Source organism: Castor canadensis, chromosome 3 (assembly GCF_047511655.1).
Source record: "Castor canadensis chromosome 3, mCasCan1.hap1v2, whole genome shotgun sequence".
Classification (NCBI taxonomy): Eukaryota; Metazoa; Chordata; class Mammalia; order Rodentia; family Castoridae; genus Castor; species Castor canadensis.
Genome location: NC_133388.1, coordinates 9754167 through 9773526, shown reverse-complemented (window position 1 = coordinate 9773526; position 19360 = coordinate 9754167). Strand labels below are relative to the sequence as shown.

Below are 19360 nucleotides of genomic sequence, written 5' to 3'. Positions count from 1 at the left end.
CCTCCTCACAGCTGCCCCATCCTTTTCCTTCAGGAACTAAGCACCTAGAGTTGTCTTTAATACCCCCTTTCCCTCACCCTATATCCACCTGTAAGTAGACCCTGCTGGCTAGATTCTTCCATCATCCAGAATCCCACCACCTCCACTAGGACCAGCTGGCCCCTGTGGCACTTACAGCGTCTCTCCCTGCCTTGAACTCCCACCCTCACTCTGCTCTGTCTTTCCAGAAATGCCTTGGTAGGCCAGCTATGCAGAATTGCCCCCATCCCCAGAAGCGCACAGCCCCCCTTGTTTATTTCTGTCCCCACACCCCCTATCATTGTAATACTTATTTATTTAGAAGTCTGTCCTCTCTAGCCAGATGGTTTTGCCCTCTGGTAAATAGTGGTGATAAATAAATAAATATGTGCTGAGTGCATATTTGATCAATGAACAAATTAAAGCAACAGCAACAACCCAGAGGGTCAAGGCCAGAGACTCCTGGGGGAGAAAAGGACCCCCAAGGGCCCAAGGAGGGCAGGCCCAGTGAGGAGGGGCAACTTGGCCTGGGCCTGGGGGTCCTGGTACTGTGCAAGGGACTTGGGGGGGCAGCAGGAAGGGCAGGTTGGCCCTGAGAAGGGGGACACTAGGACAGCTGTGAAGCTACCTGATAATCACCTGACTGTTTCCAGAGCAGGCCCAGTATCCCCCTCTGAATCCCAGTGTGGAGAACAGCATCTAGCCCGGGGAGGACCATGACAAACAGCTCATATGAGTGAATCAGCATACAGGCTAACAGAAGCTGCACAGTCCATGTGCCAAACACTGGAAATAAAAACTGAACATCAAACCACCACAACCAAGTTCAAGTGAACCAAGACATGGCATCAGAAGACAAGACACAGAAAGCTTTTGTCAAAAAGTCAAAGCCTGGGATATTCAACAAAGAACTTCTGTTCATCCAAAAACCTTTTGGAGTGAGAACCAAACAGCTGTGGGAGGGGGGCTTGCCTTGTGCATAACTGGCTATACAGAGTTTTTGCAAACCAAAAAGAAGCCAGACACCTTGGGGAAAGTATGCACAGAAGTCACCAAAAAGGTATTCTGATTAGGTGGGAATCCAGGGACTGAGAGGCCCTGTGCCCACACCTGACATCCCCACTGGCAGATGCTCTGCAGAGCGATTGGCTGTTATCTTCCAAAGCTGGTCACATGCATGCCATGTGCCCTGCAGTTGTGCTCGGGCCACACATCCAGAAATGCAGCCAGTACCCCAGAATAGCTGTGTGAAAATGTCCACAGCAGCACTGCCCAAGTGGTCCAGGCTGGAACTGCCTTGTCTATCAAAAAATGAACAGATTGCAGCTGGTCACAGAGGAACATCTGCCGCTCACCTAGATAGCCAGCCACCGCCAGTCCCGCTACCCACAGACAGAATGCCTTGGTGCAAACACCTGCTAGTCCCAAAGCACAGGTGGATGATTCAAAGTGGTGGGTCCTAGATCAGGCACAGCGAAACGGCAAAGTCTGAGGTATTCTTGTAGGCTCAGTCCACGGAGACAGCAAGGAACTGAATAGCACAGAGTAAGGATCCCAGTGACCTCTGGAGAGGGGTGCTATGTGTGGGTAAGAGTTTTGTGGGACTTCTGGGGTCTGGTAGCATAAAAACTTCTTGACCTGGGTGGTAGTCACCAAGTGGTTGTCTTAATCTGGTTGCTAAACTGTGCAGATATTAATCCGTTTTTCTGCACATCTATCACACAGAAATTATATTCTGGGCCCCCCCCCAAAGGGAAAAGCTCTGGGCTATTCCTAGGCTACCCCAGGCTCCCACCTCCCCATGGGACAGAGGAGCAGGAGCTCAAACAGAACAAGCGGGGCTCCCTAGAGGCTGGGCAGGGCAGGAGGGAAGCAGAGGGCCTGGTGGAGGGAAGGGGTTCACCTGAGCGCCAGAGGTGCCGAGCCAGGCAGGCAGGCACACAAGATAGCCACAAATGCTTGAAGGTCACAGGAAGTTCTTCCAGCAGTAGGAGGCAAGGCAGCTGAGTGGCAATGAACAGGGGCCAGAAGACAGAGGCAGATGCTAGGCCAGGCCATCGGTGAGTCTAGTTGCATACCTACTATGTGCTACTCTGGCCCCTGCCAGGCATCAGGGCCAGCAGATGGAGGGGTCAGCCCTAGGCTCTGCATTCAAGGGTGCCCACATGGGGTGCAGAGGAAGAGGGAGGGTGCTCCAAGTGGCAGAGAGAACCCACCTACTTCCTCTGGAACTCCTGCCTCCCCAAACCCTACACCTTGTACCCTTGGGATGGCACAAAACTCTTACTCATCTTGAACCTCCATTCGGGCATCCCTGCTCCCAGAAATCTTTCCTCAATCTCCTAGGCCAATGGGATGAGCTGGTACATTCTGGAAAGACTGCATCAAATTCTGTCCCACTGTCTTGGGGGATCTACTGTGTGCCTGTGTCCCCTGCTCTGGAGTGCTGAGTGGGTCTCAATGCCCTGCACGGGGCCTAGTGCTGGGGGTGGGGGGTTCTGGGGGAGGGGTAAGAGGGTCATATAAAAGCCTTTCAGTTCCTTGTGTGGACAAGAAGGAAGGGAAGGGCATCCTAGACAGAGTCAGAAAAGGCAGAGAGGCTCAAAGGTAATAACAGTTCTAGAATTCTCAGTGGGACAGTAATCTGGGGAGGAGTCAGACAGATGGGCCAGGGCAGGGAAGACCTCAGCAGTATACTTGCCCACAAACGGGAGCCACAGAGGGCTACACCACCACCAGGTGGCATAGTCCTTTTGGTCATTCAACAAATATTTCCTGGACCCTCTGAGACCAGGCTCCAGCCCAAGGGGGTCAAGGAGAGATGGGTGGGGAAGGCCTGTGCTCTCAGAGCTCACTCCAGATCCAAGCCCCAGCCTGTGACATGTGGGAACCACATTCTTGGGGCTAAGAGGCAGGACTAGGCTTTGGGTTACCCTGCTGGACCCCCAAAACCCCTTTACTTGGCCACTAATGCCTCCCTCTCTTACCCTGCTGGCAGTCTGGAGCTCCCCAGGGATGCTCTGCTTGGGCTCCTGCTGTGCACCAGGCCCCAAGCAGGCACTTCATGCCATCTTCCCAACACCCCTGCTCCCCACCCCACCCCTACCTGCAGGAACACACCCATTTTACAGCTGAGGAAACAGAGTCAGAACTTTGCCAAAGACTGGGTCTGTGGACCCCCAAACGCTGCGTCCATCCCTGTGGGAGGCCGTGTGACTGACTTCCCTTAGACCTCTTGGCCTTTCCTCTCTTGGGCCCTAAATGCAGAACAGAAACCCACAGAGGCAACCCCATACTCACTGGGAGAAAATGGACAGGAAAGATTCTGGAGGCAGCTCTAGCACTCACTGGGCCAGAGGCAAAAGAGGGCGGGACCCTATCCTCCCAAATTCCAGGAGGCTCTGTTGAGTCCTGGCCCCCAAGAGCCCACCAGCTCCAAAAGGTTATGTGGCCCAATTCAGCCCAGGAGCCCAGGTCCTGACCACTGCCACTGGCCTCCTCACCTCAGCCCAGGGGAACCCTCAGCAGTTGGAGCAGTGGTCTACCCACCATCGACTCCCATCAGGCTGGGTCTCTGTCCCCAGTGCCTGGCACAGAGCCTTGCTGGTCATGAGAAGGGAAGAAAAGAGACTCCAGGGCTGGCTTCAGAGCACCCCCATGAATACCACCTATTCCCTCCAGTCCCAGCTGAATTCTGGTAGAGTTCTACTCAGGTCAGGGCGTTGGTGAATCGCAGTCAATGTGGGGAGCCAGGGAGGGTTCTGCTCTGGGGTCAGAAGTCTGGGTTTGAGTCAGAGGTCATTGGTGGGACCACACCCCTCTGGGCTTCATTGCCCCCTCCTGGACCTTGACCATGACAACATGGGCCTGGCAGACTGGTATCAGATTTTGGATCTGAGGTTCCATCATCTAGGAGACTGGACTCCTGCCACCAGCCCTGGCCATGCTGATCCTGGCCCTGTGGCCTCAGTGGCTCAGGAGATGGCAAGCGGGGGCCTCTGCATGAACCCACCTGTCTGTGAGCTCCCAATGGGTATCTCAAGCCACTTGCCACAGCACTGAAAGTCAGGGGAAGGGCTCCGCCCCTCCCCTATAGCCAGGCCTTGCCCTCCTAGGCCAAGCCTGGGTTCTGCTGGCCCTACCCATTAGGGACTGGGCGACTGCCCACAGTCGTCCTTGTGGTGCCAATTTCGGCCTTGAGAGGGAGTGGGGGGAAGGCCAAGAGACCCTCAGGGCCAGGGGAGCAGGTGCTCAAAGCTGGCCCTCAAGGGTCCCGCCTGCTGCCCACACTGCCTCGGCCCAAGCTCCGGAAGGAAAACACGGGTGGGGGGGGTGTGTGGGGGAGGTCCCAAAGTAGGGGTCATGCAGGCCGGGAAAGTCGCTGCGTTGGTCGCGAATATTCAAATCCGGCTGATTCCTGGCCGCCGAAAGGAGTCTGGTGGAGTGCACCCATCAAGCTAAGCTCAAAGTTTAGCTCCTGGAGGGAGGCCGCGGGGGCACTCCCCAGACGCTGTCGCGGGAATCCCCCAAAATGGCTCCAAGACGCCACAGCCGGCCAGCCGCGCGGACTCCATCCCCCCACCCCGCCCCCACCAGGCGGAAACTTAAAAGCTCAGAACCAGGCAACTGACAGCTAGGGGGTGGGGGACTCTGCGTAACCAGCAATTGAAGAGACCCCCGAGGGTCCCAGGGGACTAGCTGGAGTCCACGGCTGGGAGCGAAGGGTCGCGGGGCCCCGGCCCGGGGCGGCCTGGTACTCGGTGGCACCCCCGCCCCCCAACCGCTGCGGCCCAAGCGGGCCGCGAAGCCCCCGGGGGGCTCCCCATTGTCTCGCCGCGCGCACACACGCACCAACACACTCACACTGCCGGCCACCCCGCGGCGGCCCGACCCCAAGGCTGCGCTCTCCGGGGCGACCTCCTCCGCGCCCCGCCCGACCCCGGCCCCCGCGAACCGCGGCGCGGAAGCGCTCCACTCACCTGAGTTTCTCCATGTCTGCGGCAGAGGCCTGCGAGAAACCAAACAAGGGGGTCAGCAGGCAGGAGGCGTGCGCTCCGCGGCCGCGCCGGGCGGAACCGGGCACAGTCGGGCGCGGCGGCGGGGCACCCCGTGTGGCTCGGTCCGTGGGAAGCCCGGTCGCGCGCTCCCCCGACCCGTACCCCCGGCCGTGACTCAGTGGGCGCTTTGGGCCGAGGCCCGAGTAACAGGTGAGCCCGCCCGGGCCGCCGCGCTCCCCGGCACCGAGTTACGCCCCCCGGGGCTAACAGGGGGCCAGCCGCGGACGCGGGATGCTACGGCCCGGGGCGCTCTCGGCCTCGCCCGGAGGAGGGGGACCTTACCCGTCCCGGTTAACTCTCGGTGGCCGCTGCCCCCACCTCACCGTTAACCCTTCCTGCCCTGCGCTCCCTCCCGGAGGAAGCCAAGCCCGGAATCGCAGAACCTCCGAGTCGGAGAATGTTTGAGCCGGGGAACTGGGGCCGGATTGCAGAACCTGACACTCACACAGCCCGTGGGGGGAATGGCTTCTGGAGCTCTGGACTCCTCAATCTGGGACCCCACTGCCCTCCGATTCTGGGGTTCCGGGCCTGGCTTGCCCCTCCCGGGCCCGAGGGATTAACCCGTGCGCTCCTGGCTCGCCGGCGGGGCTCCGTGCCAAGCTTGCGCAGACCCGCCCGCGCGCGGTTTGGAGACCCTCTCTGCCCAGTCCCGCACAGACCGGCATCCCCTCCGCAAGGGGGGCGGACGGACCCACCCGCCGCCGTTAACCCCGTGGGCGCCGGCGAGCATCGTGGACCGCAAGCGGCCCGGGCAGGATCGCACTTCCTGCGCGGAGCGGGGGGCGCGGGGCGCCCGGCAGAGGCCGCCCTGGGGGCTTTCCCTGTCTACCCGTGCTGGGGGGAAAGGGGTCTGAGCCCAGGGACCACGCGACAGACCTGGGAAGACTGATGACTGCCCATCCCGGCCCCTCGCGCCGGGCGCCGCCGCCGCGTCCGCCGGGAGCGCGCTCCGCTCGGTCCGGGCCCCACACCGCCTCCCCCACCACCCCGCCGGGCGAGGGCGCAGCCCAGTCCCGGGGCCTCGGCCACCAACTTCCCGGGTGTCGAACAGGCCTCCCGGGGCTCCCCCGGCCTCAGTTGCTCTCACCTGAAAGCTGGGGGGAGGGGAGACCGGAGGAAGCCGGACCAGGCGCTCGGCTGACCTCTGCACCTGGGGGCTGTGGAGGGGCTTGGGTAGGGGAAGGAACTTCAGGGGGACAGGATTCCCAAGGCACCTGGGAGGCGGCTCCCCTCCCCGAACATTCTAAAAGTTGCCCAAGACCATGATTCCCGACCCCTTGTACAAGCCCTCCTCTTCTAAGAATAGAGTTCGCCAAGAAGAGTTTGCCGCTGGCCAGCAAGTCCCCGACGCCCCTCTTTTCCCCAGGCCCACCTTTCCGGGTCCCCATCACTGCGCTCATCGCATCAGGTCCCAGCATACAGCAGGCGCTCAATAAGCACGGACAATGCATGCCTAGATCCCACGGCACAGGAGCACGGCTTCTCCAGCCTTTCCCCGTTGCTGGCTGTGAGTTCCTGGGCAGGAGCCCCGCGCTCTCACCAGGACACCCCAGCACCCAGCAGGCTTGGCCTCCTCTGAGCCAGCGCGGGGTGGGAGGAGCCGTCCATTGGAGGGTCAGAGCTGAGCCAGGATCAAACCAACCCCCAAATCCAAATGTTCATTTGTCCACCAACGGTTCCCTGCTCATTCAGTAGCTCGGAGTTAAGATCTCCCACCTGGTAGGAGACGGCAAAAAGACAAGCCCTACTCTGCAGGTCTGTGCGTGGAAAAAGACCTCCTCCACTGCCCAGTCCCGAGAGTCCACCCTCAGGGAACAGCAAAGATGACACCAGCGATGCACCTACCACTCCTCACAGGGCCATAGCACCTTCCTTCTGCCCCTCACCAGCTTTACTGTGGAAGCTTCTTCCACACTTCTCAGAATGGGGCAAGGGTGGGAGAAGACAAGGGGCTTGCCTGGGCTCTGCTGGGCCTGGACCCCATTCCCAAGAGGCCCTTTTCACCCCACGGCTGGGAACATCCCTCATGTCTCTCTGGCTGCCTCAATCACCCACAGCGAATGACCTGCCAGGGCGTTTGTCTAGAATTAATAAGAATGTATTAAAATTTTAATTTTAAAAAGCTAGCATTAATTATTTACATTGGATGTTTTAGCTCTTCTAGAAGGCCCATGTGGGAATCCCCCCCCCATTCCCCAGGGACTCAGGAAGAGGCAAAGGAAGCCCCACTGGGCAGCCCTGGTGGCTGGTGTGTGGGCTGGGCAGGATAGAGCAGGAGAGAGAAAGCAACTGACGGCCCTTGCCCGGCACTCTGCCATTCCAGACCCTGGCGCCTGTCTTCGATCCTCTGCTGACTCCTCCAATCCTCTGACCCAGGACTGCGGGCTAACAGGGGCTCTCACCCTTGAAGGCTGCCTCTTCCATGCAGCCCTCCGTGAAGACTCATGGTGCCCTGGAACACTCTGCCTACCTATGTAAAGTATAAATGACACCCCTGTCAGCAGGGCCCTTTTTTGTGGCCAGGATGAATGCAGGCACTCCTAATCCCAGCCATGGCCTCTGAGCAGAGACCTGTTCCCCCCTCTTTATCCTCACATGAGGGGTCCTGCCTGTGCTTGCAGGAGGTTGGGACCCCTGAGGACCCAGGGTGGCATCTGCACAGCTCTACCCAGGGACACTCCCCCTGCCTCCCAGGATGTGGACCAGTCCCATGCACACAGTGCATGGGTCCTCTGCAGACCATAGGCAAAGCACTGTTTCCTCCCAACCACCCTTGAGAAGACAGCCCTGGGCTCTGGACTTGCCTGATGACCTGAACTAGTCTGATCCCCAACTCCTGGGGGCCTCCTTACACAGCACTGGGCTCCAGCTTCCTCTTCCTCATCTCTTCCTTCATCCCAGCCTGAGCACATGGAGGGTAGGGGGGACATAGGCCACTTCTCACTGACTGACTGAAGCCTCCTATGCAGCTCTGTGACCTTGGGAAGACTGAAAACCTCTCAGAGCCTCAAGCCCTCATCTAGGAGGGAGGGATGGAAAATCCTCAAAGGATGCAGTGAGTGACAGGTAGCAGTGCATAAGGGACTGACTGTCCCAGGGAGAGGCAGTAAAGGCTGCAGCCTTTTAGTTACTTACTCGGGGAGGACTTTTCAAGATATTTTACATTTCTCCATGCCTTCTTGCATTCATTCGACAAACACTGACTGTGTGCTGAGCCCATGGTGGGGAAGGGACAATGCACAGACTCACAAGGTTCCCTGTTCTCACAGACTGATGTGCTAATGCAAGGAGGCAGAGTCCACCAGGAAAGCCTGCAAACCTCTCTCCTGTATGGTGGACCCCATGGGGAAAGTACAGAGAAGGATAGGAGCTGAGGTAAGATTCCACACAGGGAGGTCAGGAATGTGGGCAAAACCTGGGCCTGGAGCGCTGGAGTGGGAGGATCCCGGAGGGGTAGGGGTGGTAGCATGCAGGGCCCCAGGGAGCCCAGCAGAGGCTCTTGCCCCTGGCCAGGCAATGGGGACCAAGTGGAAGTGGAAGAGGCGCTGGGGACCTCTAGGCAGCCTCTGGCTAGGCAGCATGGATAAAGATAGCAAGTTTTCTGGCCTGGGCAGTGGGCGAGAGCAGAGGACTGGACCCTGTGTGGAGACATCAAAGGGGGCTGGGGTACTGGGGTCCGCAGTTCAGGGCAGAGTCCAGGAGGTGTGGCTCTGGAAGTGGTCAAGTCAGAGACCCTGGGTGAGGTGGTCAGATGCAGATCATGGAGGGAGAGGGGACCAGGATGGTGTCCTTGGGCTCTGTGAGTCAAGGGGCCTGAGGTGGAGCAGGTGTAAGAGGAGGAACGAGGCAGTGTCCTGGGGGGCCTCCAGGAAGAGAGAGGGGTTGTTGTGTCATTGCTGGTCATAGAAAGCTAAGGACAGAGCACTGAGTTGAGGACAGAGAACTGCTGGCCTTTGGTCCCGCCGCTACCACCCCCCATACTCTCAGGGCCTACCCTGCACACAACAGGGTTATCACAGTGCCCCTAGCCAATGGGGACAGGGACAGCATCTGACCGATGTCACCCAGCTAGTTGGGGACCTGAACACAGGCCCTGGCTTGGGGTTGACATCAAAGAGTCAAAGAATATCCCTATTGGGGTTCCAGAGGAACTGGCTGCAGAGGCGGCCCCATCCCCCAGAGGCTTGTCTGGACCCTGAGAGGCCTTCCCTTGGGCCTCCCTGTGCCCAGCCGTGCACAGCACAGACGGCCAGGTGGTGACTGCAAACTGGCCCCCCGAGCTAAATCTGCTACAGCATGTTTTATTCGGCCTGTGCGAGGTTTCTTTCTTTTTGAAACATTTGAGCCAACATTTCAAACATGGGGAGAGTTTACATTTTAAAATCTGTATTTTTGGCTTCTACTGGAAAATTTGGAAGATCTGGCAACTGCACCACACATCCCACGTGGCAATAGGGAGCTGGGAAGCAGCCTCCCCTCCAGAGGCCTCTAGGAGCCCCACTCAGGAGGGCCAGTCACTACACCCAAGCTACCTGTCCAGGCTGAAGCCAGGAGGGTAAGGAGGCTAGTTCAAGGCAATGCAGCAGGAATGGACACGTTCCCACTGCAGACCCCACAGTGGCATCAGGGACACTGTCACCCCCTTTCTGGGCCATGACCTTGGCTCTTCGCCTCCTGCTTTCTTCTAGACCTTCCTCTACTCAGGAAAGGGCTGGCTTAAGTCACTCACACTGTAGTATGAGTCAGCCTCAGTCCCAAGTCCATGACAGGTAGAGCTCCCAAGAGACGAGCCACACAGGACGGACACAGAGCCCTTCACTCCCAGAAGCAGCTAATAATGGACTTCTAGGCTCCGTCCCTCAAGAGTGGGCTTTTAGACTGATGCCCAGGGGGAGGCCCTCCCACCCCAGTGCCCACTCTGGGCCCCACATGTTCACGAGGCCCTGTGCTGTGTGATAGCCCCAAGAGGCAAGTGCAGGGATCTTGGAACACAGTCCTCTAGGGGCCTGGATGCTGGAGGTTCCCTCAGGGCCCAGGGGTCCCCAGAGCCAAGAGCTAAAGACTGGTGGGGTCCTGGACCATCAAGCCCCTGTGAAGGAGGCTGGGGACCTGCTTGTGTGTGACTATTGCTGCCTCTCCACTGCTGGGGAAACTGAGGCCCAGAACAGTAGGTAGCTGAGGATACACCCACAGCATCTAAGCCCATTAGGAGACCCCCCCACACACAGACAGGAAATGAGTGGGGGGCTCCACAGGACCATGGCGGTCCCTGGAGGCGAGTGATGCTGAGGTGGGGGTGCAGGGGCAGAGGTTCCTTTGCTGGGTCTACTTCTCACTGCCCTGCATCATATGCCTGCTTCCACTCTAAATGTGGGGAGCCCTGGGGTACTGTGCCAAGGCCTGGGTCAGGAGATTAGAGTCAGGGCTGGCTTCCGGACAAAGCCTCTCCCTACATGAGACCACCCTGGGGTGCCGGGCAAGGACACCCCACTAACCCAGCTTGTGCCTGCCCTTACTCCTGGCACACTGTCTTCAGTACCCTGTGAGGACTCTCCTTGGCCGGGGTGACAAAGAGCTTTGGGGCACAGATAGCTGGTGGAGTTGTCCGAGGCTCAAAAATTTAAGGGATAATCACATGAGAGCCTATGGTGAACCCCAAAGGACTCTGCCAGTGGGGATACTGTTATTATTCTTGTTGTTTCCTCATGTGCTCTTGGTCCAGAAATAGTCTGCCAGCCCCAAAGCCAGGACTTTTACTTTAGAGATTCATTCTTTCAGGTTTTACAGTCTCGTCTGTTACAGATATTATGAAAGGAGTGTAATGAGGAAGCTGAGTGGGGGGTCAGCCAGCATTGTGGGGACAGGACTTAGTGCTGGGGGACAGGCTGGGGCTGAGACTCACCCGGCACATGTTGGGAAAGGCAGCTTGGCCTCCCTGTCTGTCACTGCCCATGTAAAGCGCCCTGGCGTCTGAGGCCCGACCTGGCCCCATTCCACCTGTAGCCTCCGTTGTGGCCTCAGAGGGACACTGGGGATTCTGAGCCAGCTCCTTCTCCTCTGGGGCTGTGGCTCCTGCCAGGGACTCCTGGGTCGGGGTCAGGCCTTGCTCTCCCGGAGAGAGTTCTGGGCAGCGGCTTCTGGTGCCCCTGAAGCTCTCCAAGGTCCCAGGGTCCAGCACCCGCACAGTGACCTCATCCAAAAATCTGGAGAACGGCAGCCTGGCCTCCCGCCAGCGGCTCAGGCGCTCCAGGGAGCTGGAGGCAGCTTTGCTACCTGTGCTTGAAGGGCCAAGTGATGTCTGTGTCCTCTCCTGGCTGTGCCCTGCTGCCTGGCTGGGGCAGGACGCTGTGCTCTCCCAGGTCTGGTCTGTGCTGGGGCTTGGCTTGTGGCTGCAGTGGTCCTCCCTGGGTGTCTCCCTGATGGGGGCTTCTGTCCTGGATTCCACCAGGGAGCCCTTGCCACCTGGCCTGGGGCTGGTGAGGTCAGGGCCCTGGGCCTGGGAGCAAGCCCCTGACAGCATCCTCCTCAGCTGGTCCAAGGTCACACTGACCCCCCACACCTCTCTCTCTCTCTATGGGCTGGGATCCTGTGCCCACTCAGGTCAGACCACCTGTCCCTCACTGGCCAGGATGGCCAGCTAATGCCCGCCTACGCATCGACCCAGAGAGAGCATGTGGCAAGTCCTAGTAGCCTCCCGCCCCCAAATTGATTGCCACTAAATGGGAGCTTGAGCTTCAGGGCTTAGAAAGAGCCAGACAAAAGAAGGTCATGTCCCAGACTCAACCTGGGGAACCACAAACAGTGAGCTCTGACAGTATGCAGGCCCAGGCTGGCCTCATCCACATACTCTTGGCACTGTCTCCTCTGCCAGGGGCAGAGCTGGGTGCAGGGGATGGACAGGAAGGTGGCAGACGGTCACAACGCCCCCATGACTGCACACATGGCAAATGAGAACTGCAGCAATCTAGCACATCAGGAGGGTGTGGTGGACCCCACAGCTGTCCACTGTTCTCCTATCCTTCCTTTACAAGAGCCCCCATTATGCTCGGGGATGCAAGATAACCAACTAAAAGACTGCCATTACCAGGCTCCTTTGCAGCTAAGGGGTAGTCAATATAAGCAGAAGTTGTTGAGTCTATCGTCTGAGTAGCTCCTTAAAAGGGATAAGACAGCTTTCCTGTGCCCTTTTTGCTCCCACTGGAACATGGAAGTGTTGGAGCTATGGCACCCATATTGTACCATGAGGAAAACTTGTGACAGAAGCCATGAGTAAATGATAGAGGAACAGAACTACAAAAAGAAACCGTCACACCAGTCCTACACACCCTACTTATGGTACTTCTTTTAACATGAGAAATAACCCTATCCTGTTTAAGCCATAGTTACTTCCTGTCTCTTGCTAGTGGCTATGTACAATTCTTCAAGGACACACATGGAGACAGGGAGCAACAGGGGTTGCCTAGCTGTGAAACACAAGCCTGTGGCACTCACCCCAGGTGCAACTCACCTGGGGGCCAGGGCCTAGCACAGCTCCTGCTGATGCACTTTGTGGGTCCTAGAGTTGAAGGAAGGCTTGCTGTGGCCACTACCACCGTCCCTGGTGCTTGGAGCCCAGCCTAGTCCCTCCCTGCTCTTAGAGCTCTGCTGAAACACGGAATGGCGAGCGCTCAGGGACCCTTGCTTTCTGGGAGCAGGCAGACACCTCTCTGGTTGCCCACAAGACCACTGTGGGCAGGACTCCATGGGCAGCACCACTGTGGAGCCACCCAGAGCCCTGTCCAATCCTGACTTCCTCCTTCCCTCCTCATCACCACCAGATGCCACAATGCATCTCCTGGACACTTGTGATAGCCCACCCTAGGGTCCCTGACTCTGCTGATCCAGATCCATCCAACCCCACACATGATCAGGAAGAGGTTTGAAAACCACAGACCAGGTACATTTTCACACAGCCTGCAGAACCCTGACACAGGCCCAGTGTCTTCTCTTCTGTCTGCTACCCTGCTACCCCAGAGTAGCAGAACATCTGTCCTGTTACTGAATGTACTAAGCTCGGTGTGGCCTCAGGCCTTTGCACATGTTGTTCCTTTTGCCAGGAACATTCTCGTTCTCCTCCCTTCCCCCTCCTTCTCATCACCTAACTCGCATCTAATCTTCAGGGCCTCAGTCCTGTCCTCTGCTGTCCCCAGATTAGATCAGGCACTCCTGCAAGTGTCTAACCTTGTCTCTCTCGTAACATGGTCCCAGGTAGTTATTTGTTCAGTGCCTGTGTCCCACACTAGAATGCAAGCTCCACTGTATTCCGGTTCTCTGCAGAAAGTCTGGAGCTCAGTAGGTGCTCAGTAGAGAGATCCTGAATGGATGGATGGATGAATGGATGGATGGATGAGTGAATGGATGAGTGGATGGATGGAGTGAATGAAAGGAGGGATGGCTGATGGAGTGAACGAATGGATGGATGGATGGACAGATGGATGGAGAGAATGAACAAGTAGATGAATGGATGGATGGATGAACGGGTGGATGGAGTGAATGCATGGATTGTTGAATGGAGTTAATGAATGGATACATGGACGGATGGAGTGAATGGAAGGATGGGTGGATGGCTGAGTGAATGAGCAGATGTATGGATGGAGTGAACACATGGATGGATAGATGGAGTGAACAAATGGATGATGGATGGTGGATGGATGGATGGAGTGAATGACACACAGGTTCGGGCTGTCAGTTCACAATCATCCCAGCCCACTGTGGGCCTACTCAGGCCTGAACAATGGATAGGGACATAGGGAGGGAGCTCAGGTTTTTGGGAAGGCCAGTGTGTCCTCTGTGAACCGTCCTCTCTCTACATCTAGGCAGCCTCTCCCTGTAGCACCTGCCCAGCCCACACAGGAAGGAGACTTGGGAAATGGCAGATCCAAGCTCAGACCCTCCTCTCCAACACAGGCCCTTAAGCAAGCCATGTGCCCTCCTCAGCTGTTGGTACCCAGGCCGTGGGTGGTAGCAGGATGTGGTGTGGGCAGAGCTTGGAACTAGCAGGACCTTAGGGTCTGCTTGCACTGGGACTCTAACTTGCCTGCTGCACTAGTAGGCGAGATCACAGGAGGGCTTTGGGGCCTCTGGCCAGCTGGTCCTCCGAGCCTCTCCCGAGTTTCAGACTGCATCAGACAAGTTTCTGTTGTCATAACAACCACTGGCTCTCAGCCGCCGGCCAGAGGCCCTGAGGATGCTGCTGGCTGTTGCAATTCACAGCCTAGGCCTGCTCGCCTCTCAGCAGCCCCAAAAGGGGCTCCCTAGGTCCTTGACAATAACCCTACTTCCTGAGATCCTCTGAGTGCCACAATCCCATTGGGTGCATGCATGCAAGGTCACTATCCCTGTGAGCAGGTGGACAGACTTCAAGGTGAGGTAGCTTGTCAGAGGCAACTGCTGCAGGCCTAGTTGGGCACTGAAGGTCACACACTTGGTACTCACTCCTCTCTAGGCCCTGTAGCCCTTCTACCTCTGCCTGCCCTACCCTGTCCCCAGGGGCAGAAGGTAGAGAAGAGGGACCGGAGGTTGGCTTGCTGCTCCAGGGGCCCAGGGGCACAGTGAGACCCTGTAGGGTGGGCCATATTGGGCAAGCACCAAAACCAATGAACATCACCTCCCTACCTCCTGTCTCTGCACCAGGAGGATTTGGGGTTCATATGAGCAAGGTAGCAGCACCAGAAATCAAGGGATGAGTGGCCTGAAGCTCCACCCATTCAACCAACCATCCTGTGTACCATCCCCCAAACCATCCATTCATTCACATGTACTTGGTCATGTGTCAGGGTGTCCTTCAGCATGTGCATCTGCTGTCTAGTGACACGCATCACTATCTATCCATCTTCTCATCCCTGCATTCATCCAGCCACCAGGTCAGCTGTTAATTATCCCTGCCACTGCATCCCTACTCCATCCATTGACTGGTGCCAATTTGTATGCCTATCTATGCCCCCATGCCTGTGTCTACACATTTGTCAATGCACATTCACTCACCTATCCAACCACTCTTCCTGTATCCATTCACCCATCCAGTCCTATGTCCATTATCTTATTGACATGTATTGAAGAGTCCTTCCATCTACCCCAGCACTCATTCATTAACTGTATCTATTCATGTGTCCCCCAATTTCCCATGCCTGGTTCATCCATCCCGATCCATACTCCTGAATCCATCCATTCCTCATCCATGGACCCAATGACATCCTTGCATTTATCAATCTCACCAAGTGCATCAGAAATCTATCCTCCTTCCACTCAGTTATCCAGCCATTGATGTTTCCTTCTATCCATCCCTTCCTGTATCTATATCAACTGTTCCATCCGTCCCCCATGCTCTCCTATTTGCCACTTATAGCCACCAAGCTCCCTACCATCCATCCCTTTAGCTTTCTATCCATGCATGAACTGATCTATCCTGCTACGTGTCTGCTATCAACACACCATCATCCACCCACTCACAATCCACCTACATTCTTAACATACGTCCATGTCACTCCTCCACTTTGTGGGCCTCAATCCTGAGGAGCACATACTTTGGGAGAGTCTGTCCTCCCCAGGCAGGGCTAGGGCTGACCATCTCCAACCTCATTTGGTCAGGGCCTGCTGACAGAACACATCATTGCAGTTCCCCAGCCTGGCCCAGAGCTGGGTAGTAGCTGGTCCTACCCTAGGAAGGCCTGGGAAGCTGCTGTCCTTGCCTTAAGCCTCATGGCCTGCTGGGGCTGGTCCCTGCTGAATCACTTTCCACACTAGTGAGGAAGAGAAGCACCAGCCTAACTCCTGTCATACTGGCCAGATCCATGTCTCCCAGCAGACTGTGAACTTTCAAGGTCACATTTCACCTAAGGGACCCAAAGAATGGTGCAGTATGCACTCAGGGAGGCCAGGCTAATGAATATAGAATTTATCCACTGCCTTGTTCACTCACTTACTCATTCACTCACTCATCCTCTCACTGGCTCACTCACTCATCTACTGACTGACTGACTCACACACTCATCCACTGGCTCACTCACTCATCCACTGGCTCACTCACTCTTCCACTGGCTCACTCACTCTTCCACTGGCTCACTCACTCACTCATCCACTAACTTGTTCACTCATTCATTAGCTCACTCACTAGCTCACTCATCCAGTAGCTTGCTTACTCACTCATTCATCCACTCGCTCGCTCACTCATCCACTCGCTCACTCATTTGTTCCTTTAACAACTCAATCAATAGCTCTGGTCAGCTCTTGCACCACAAGGTGCCCACTGGGGCCTGCTCTAGGTCACTCCCTACCTGTTAGAAGCCTATACTGGGCCCTACAGAGGCCCAGCCCTTGCCTGAGGTCACACTGAGAATCAGCAGCAGACCCCTGGCCAGGCTTCTCCACCAGCCTGGTGACCTGCTTGGGGGGTAGGAGAGGGAGCTTAAGGAGGACCCTGAGGGCAATTCTAGACCAGTGAACCTTAGGGTCACTCCAGGCACCAGGGTCTCAGGGAGCCCCACCTCCTTTGAGGAGAGGAGAACCTCTCCCCACCCCCACAGCCATGCCCTTGACCTCCACACTCCACTGACACTGAGCCTCTTCTGGTCCCTGGGCTCACACCTTCTCAGTCCTCCCCTGCAAGCCTCAGGCCATGTTCCTCCAGCCTGTCTCTATCTTTCACCTGCCCACTCCTAATTAGCTGTGGGCCTCATCTCCTGAGGTTTGGGGAATTCTGTGGACTGTCTCCAACAAATGTCACTCCTTTCTATCCATCCATCCATCCATTCATTCTTCAGTATGGTTAAGTACCTGAGTAGGGACACCGCCTCCGAGTGTTGCTATGGAGATGATGCATGATGCTGCTGCCTGGCACATACTAGGTGTTGAATAAATGGCAGCTATTGTGGGTCCAACCTTGTGCCCAAGGGTCTTTGGGGGTTAATGGAAGGTCACTGCCCAGACTGCTTGGGACTCATTTCCATTCCTGCTTGGAAAGTGTCCCAAACCCAGAAAGCACCTTCTATAGGCCAAAGCTCAAGGCAGCCCTGCCTCCCCACTCTGCCTCCCAGCTGCCATCAGCTCCAGGTTTTGTCATGAGAGAACACAGGCTACGGGAGTCTGTACACAGGAGACAATAACTCAGGAGGCTCCTGCTTGCAGTATAGCCGCCCGTCACCGTGTCTGCATCTGCCACTGTGCTTGCTTTTCCATGCCGCCCTGATTACAGTGAGACTTGGGAAAATTAAGGGTTTGCCTTTGCTGCTGCTTCCCCGCCCTGTGTGTCACAGATGCCAGGCAGAGCCACCCCCAACGGCCTCTTGCTCCAGCCACAGGGCCACACAGGCCACCTGGTCAGGCATGCCACAGGGTATAAGAGACTTCCTCCCACACTCCTCCTTGCAATGTGGTCCTGGGGTGTCCTTTCCTCCGCCAGTGGAGGAACTGGGGCCTAGGGAAGGAAAGGGGCCTTTCCATGGCCTCCAGAGATCCAGAACGTTGGGGCCTCTGGTGGAGCCTTATCCCATAGACACATTGTTCTATCCTTGCACCCAAGGTCTTGACCCCTGTCTGCACAGGTGGGCCGACGTTGGCCGCCAGTGCTGCACACCTGCATGACTCCTCAGTCAGCCAGTCCCTGCCCCTGTGCCTTCCCTGCTGTCATCCCCAGGAGATCCCAGAATGTCACCCACGCGGCTCATGCTCCAAAGGAACCTCTCTCGGGCTGGGGTGAGTACAGGCATGGAAGGAAACACCTCTAAACCAAGCAGGAAGCGGAAATGCTGGGGCAGAAATTGCCAGCCAACGCGCTGGGCTCCAGGAGCGGCCCTGGGCCAGCCCCTGCTTCCCCAGCCTCAGTTTCCTCCCTTGTACATGGGGAGCGACAGTGCCGGCCTTGCAGAAACCGCCTGAGATGGAAGTGGCCGGGGACTGTGCGCCCCCGCACTGCACACGCTTTCGGAACCAGCCCGGGTCCAGCCTCCTTCCGGCCCCGCGGCCTTTCTCCCGCCGCCTCCTGAGCCCGGCCCCCTGACGCAGGGAGGGGGAGGCCGGCCGCACCCCAGCCACCTGCCGGGACAGAGGCGGCTCCCGAATCCTCAGGCCTCGCCCAGGGTTCCCACCCCGGCCTCCCTCTCGCCGCAGGGGCGCGCGTGGGGGGGAGGGGGCAAAAAGCCCTCACCGCCCCTTGCGCTCCGGCCGCATGGGGGGCAGGGCAGCACGCGGAGGCCGAGCGTCCCAGCCCCGCCCAGCCCCGCCCGCCCCTCCCGAAAGGCTGTTTCCCGGCGCCCTGGCCGTCAGGCCTACCAGGCGCCCAGCACTAGAGGGGCCCGCGGGCCGGGAGGGGGGAGGGGGCAGCGGCCCCGGGCGCGCGCAGGGACCGCCCCGGCGCGGTGCCCGCCCCGCCCCGCCCCGCCCCCGCGCCCTGCCCTCCCGGCTCGGCTCGCAGGTACTCACCGCCCGGCGGAGCCGGCCCGGCCGCCGGCCGCCTGTCCACATGGTCTCGGGCCCACCGAGCTGTTCGCCGCTGCCACCGCGCCCGGCTCCGCCGCCCCCTCCCCTCCGAGGCCGAGCGCCCGAGCCGGCGCGGCCGGGGCTCCCCACCCGCCCGGCTTCCCGCAGGGAGCGCCCGCCCCCCGCCCCCAGCCCGGCTCCCCGCCAGCCCCGGCCCCGCGCAGCCGCGGCTGCTTCGGCACTTCCCCGCGCCGCGCCGGGCCTCGCGCACGTGGTGGGCGCGGGGCGCACGGGGGCACCCGGAGCCGCGCGGCGCCGGGCGGGAACGGAATGGCGGCAGACCGGGAATGAATGAACCCCACGTGCGTGAATGGTAGCGTGCATGAATGAATGAGTGCGGGGCGTGCTCGCCCATGCAGGAGGGGAACTTGGGGACAAGTGAGTGGACCCTTAAAGCCGGGGAGCACTCGGTACTGACCTGTGCACTTGTTCAGCTATGCATTTGTCCCATCCTTCGTCTTGCATTCGAAACCTGGTGTGTACCAGTCCCGATCGACCCGGCTCATATATATGGTGACCAACGAACCGAGTTCCTGCCCTCAGGGAGCTCACGTTGTACGGAGGAAACTGCAGTTCCCAAGGGTGTGGCCCGCCAAGATGCTCCCCCCCCCTTCCTGGCTCCTGCCCTGCCCTACTCTCCATCACTGCAGGGACCCTCCCTCCTCTCTTCCCTACCTGGCTTGACACACTAGGTCAGGGGAGCCTAACGATGGGGGAGGAGGCTTCCTTCTTTCCAGGGGGGTCTCAGGGAAAGTGACTTCAGGATGGTCACA

General features: G+C 58.1%; 1 protein-coding gene across 8 annotated transcripts in view; it reads right to left on the bottom strand.

The window, feature by feature from the left end:
- The window catches only part of Begain (brain enriched guanylate kinase associated), a 39758-nt gene extending 21099 nt beyond the window's left edge, over positions 1-18659 (bottom strand). For 3 of the 8 annotated variants that reach the window (XM_074067151.1, XM_074067154.1, XM_074067155.1), the window contains exons 1-2: positions 18531-18659; positions 4998-5026 (exon numbers count right to left, since the gene is read on the bottom strand). In XM_074067151.1, coding sequence (XP_073923252.1) covers positions 4998-5026; positions 18531-18572 — 71 coding nt within the window. In that variant the 5' untranslated portion in view covers positions 18573-18659. Of the gene's footprint in view, positions 1-4997; positions 5027-5520; positions 5684-5951; positions 6012-6447; positions 6609-18530 lie in introns of those variants that run through there. The other 5 variants (XM_074067153.1, XM_074067158.1, XM_074067152.1 and 2 more) reach the window with 3 other exon arrangements.
- Positions 18660-19360: the final 701 nt, after the last annotated feature.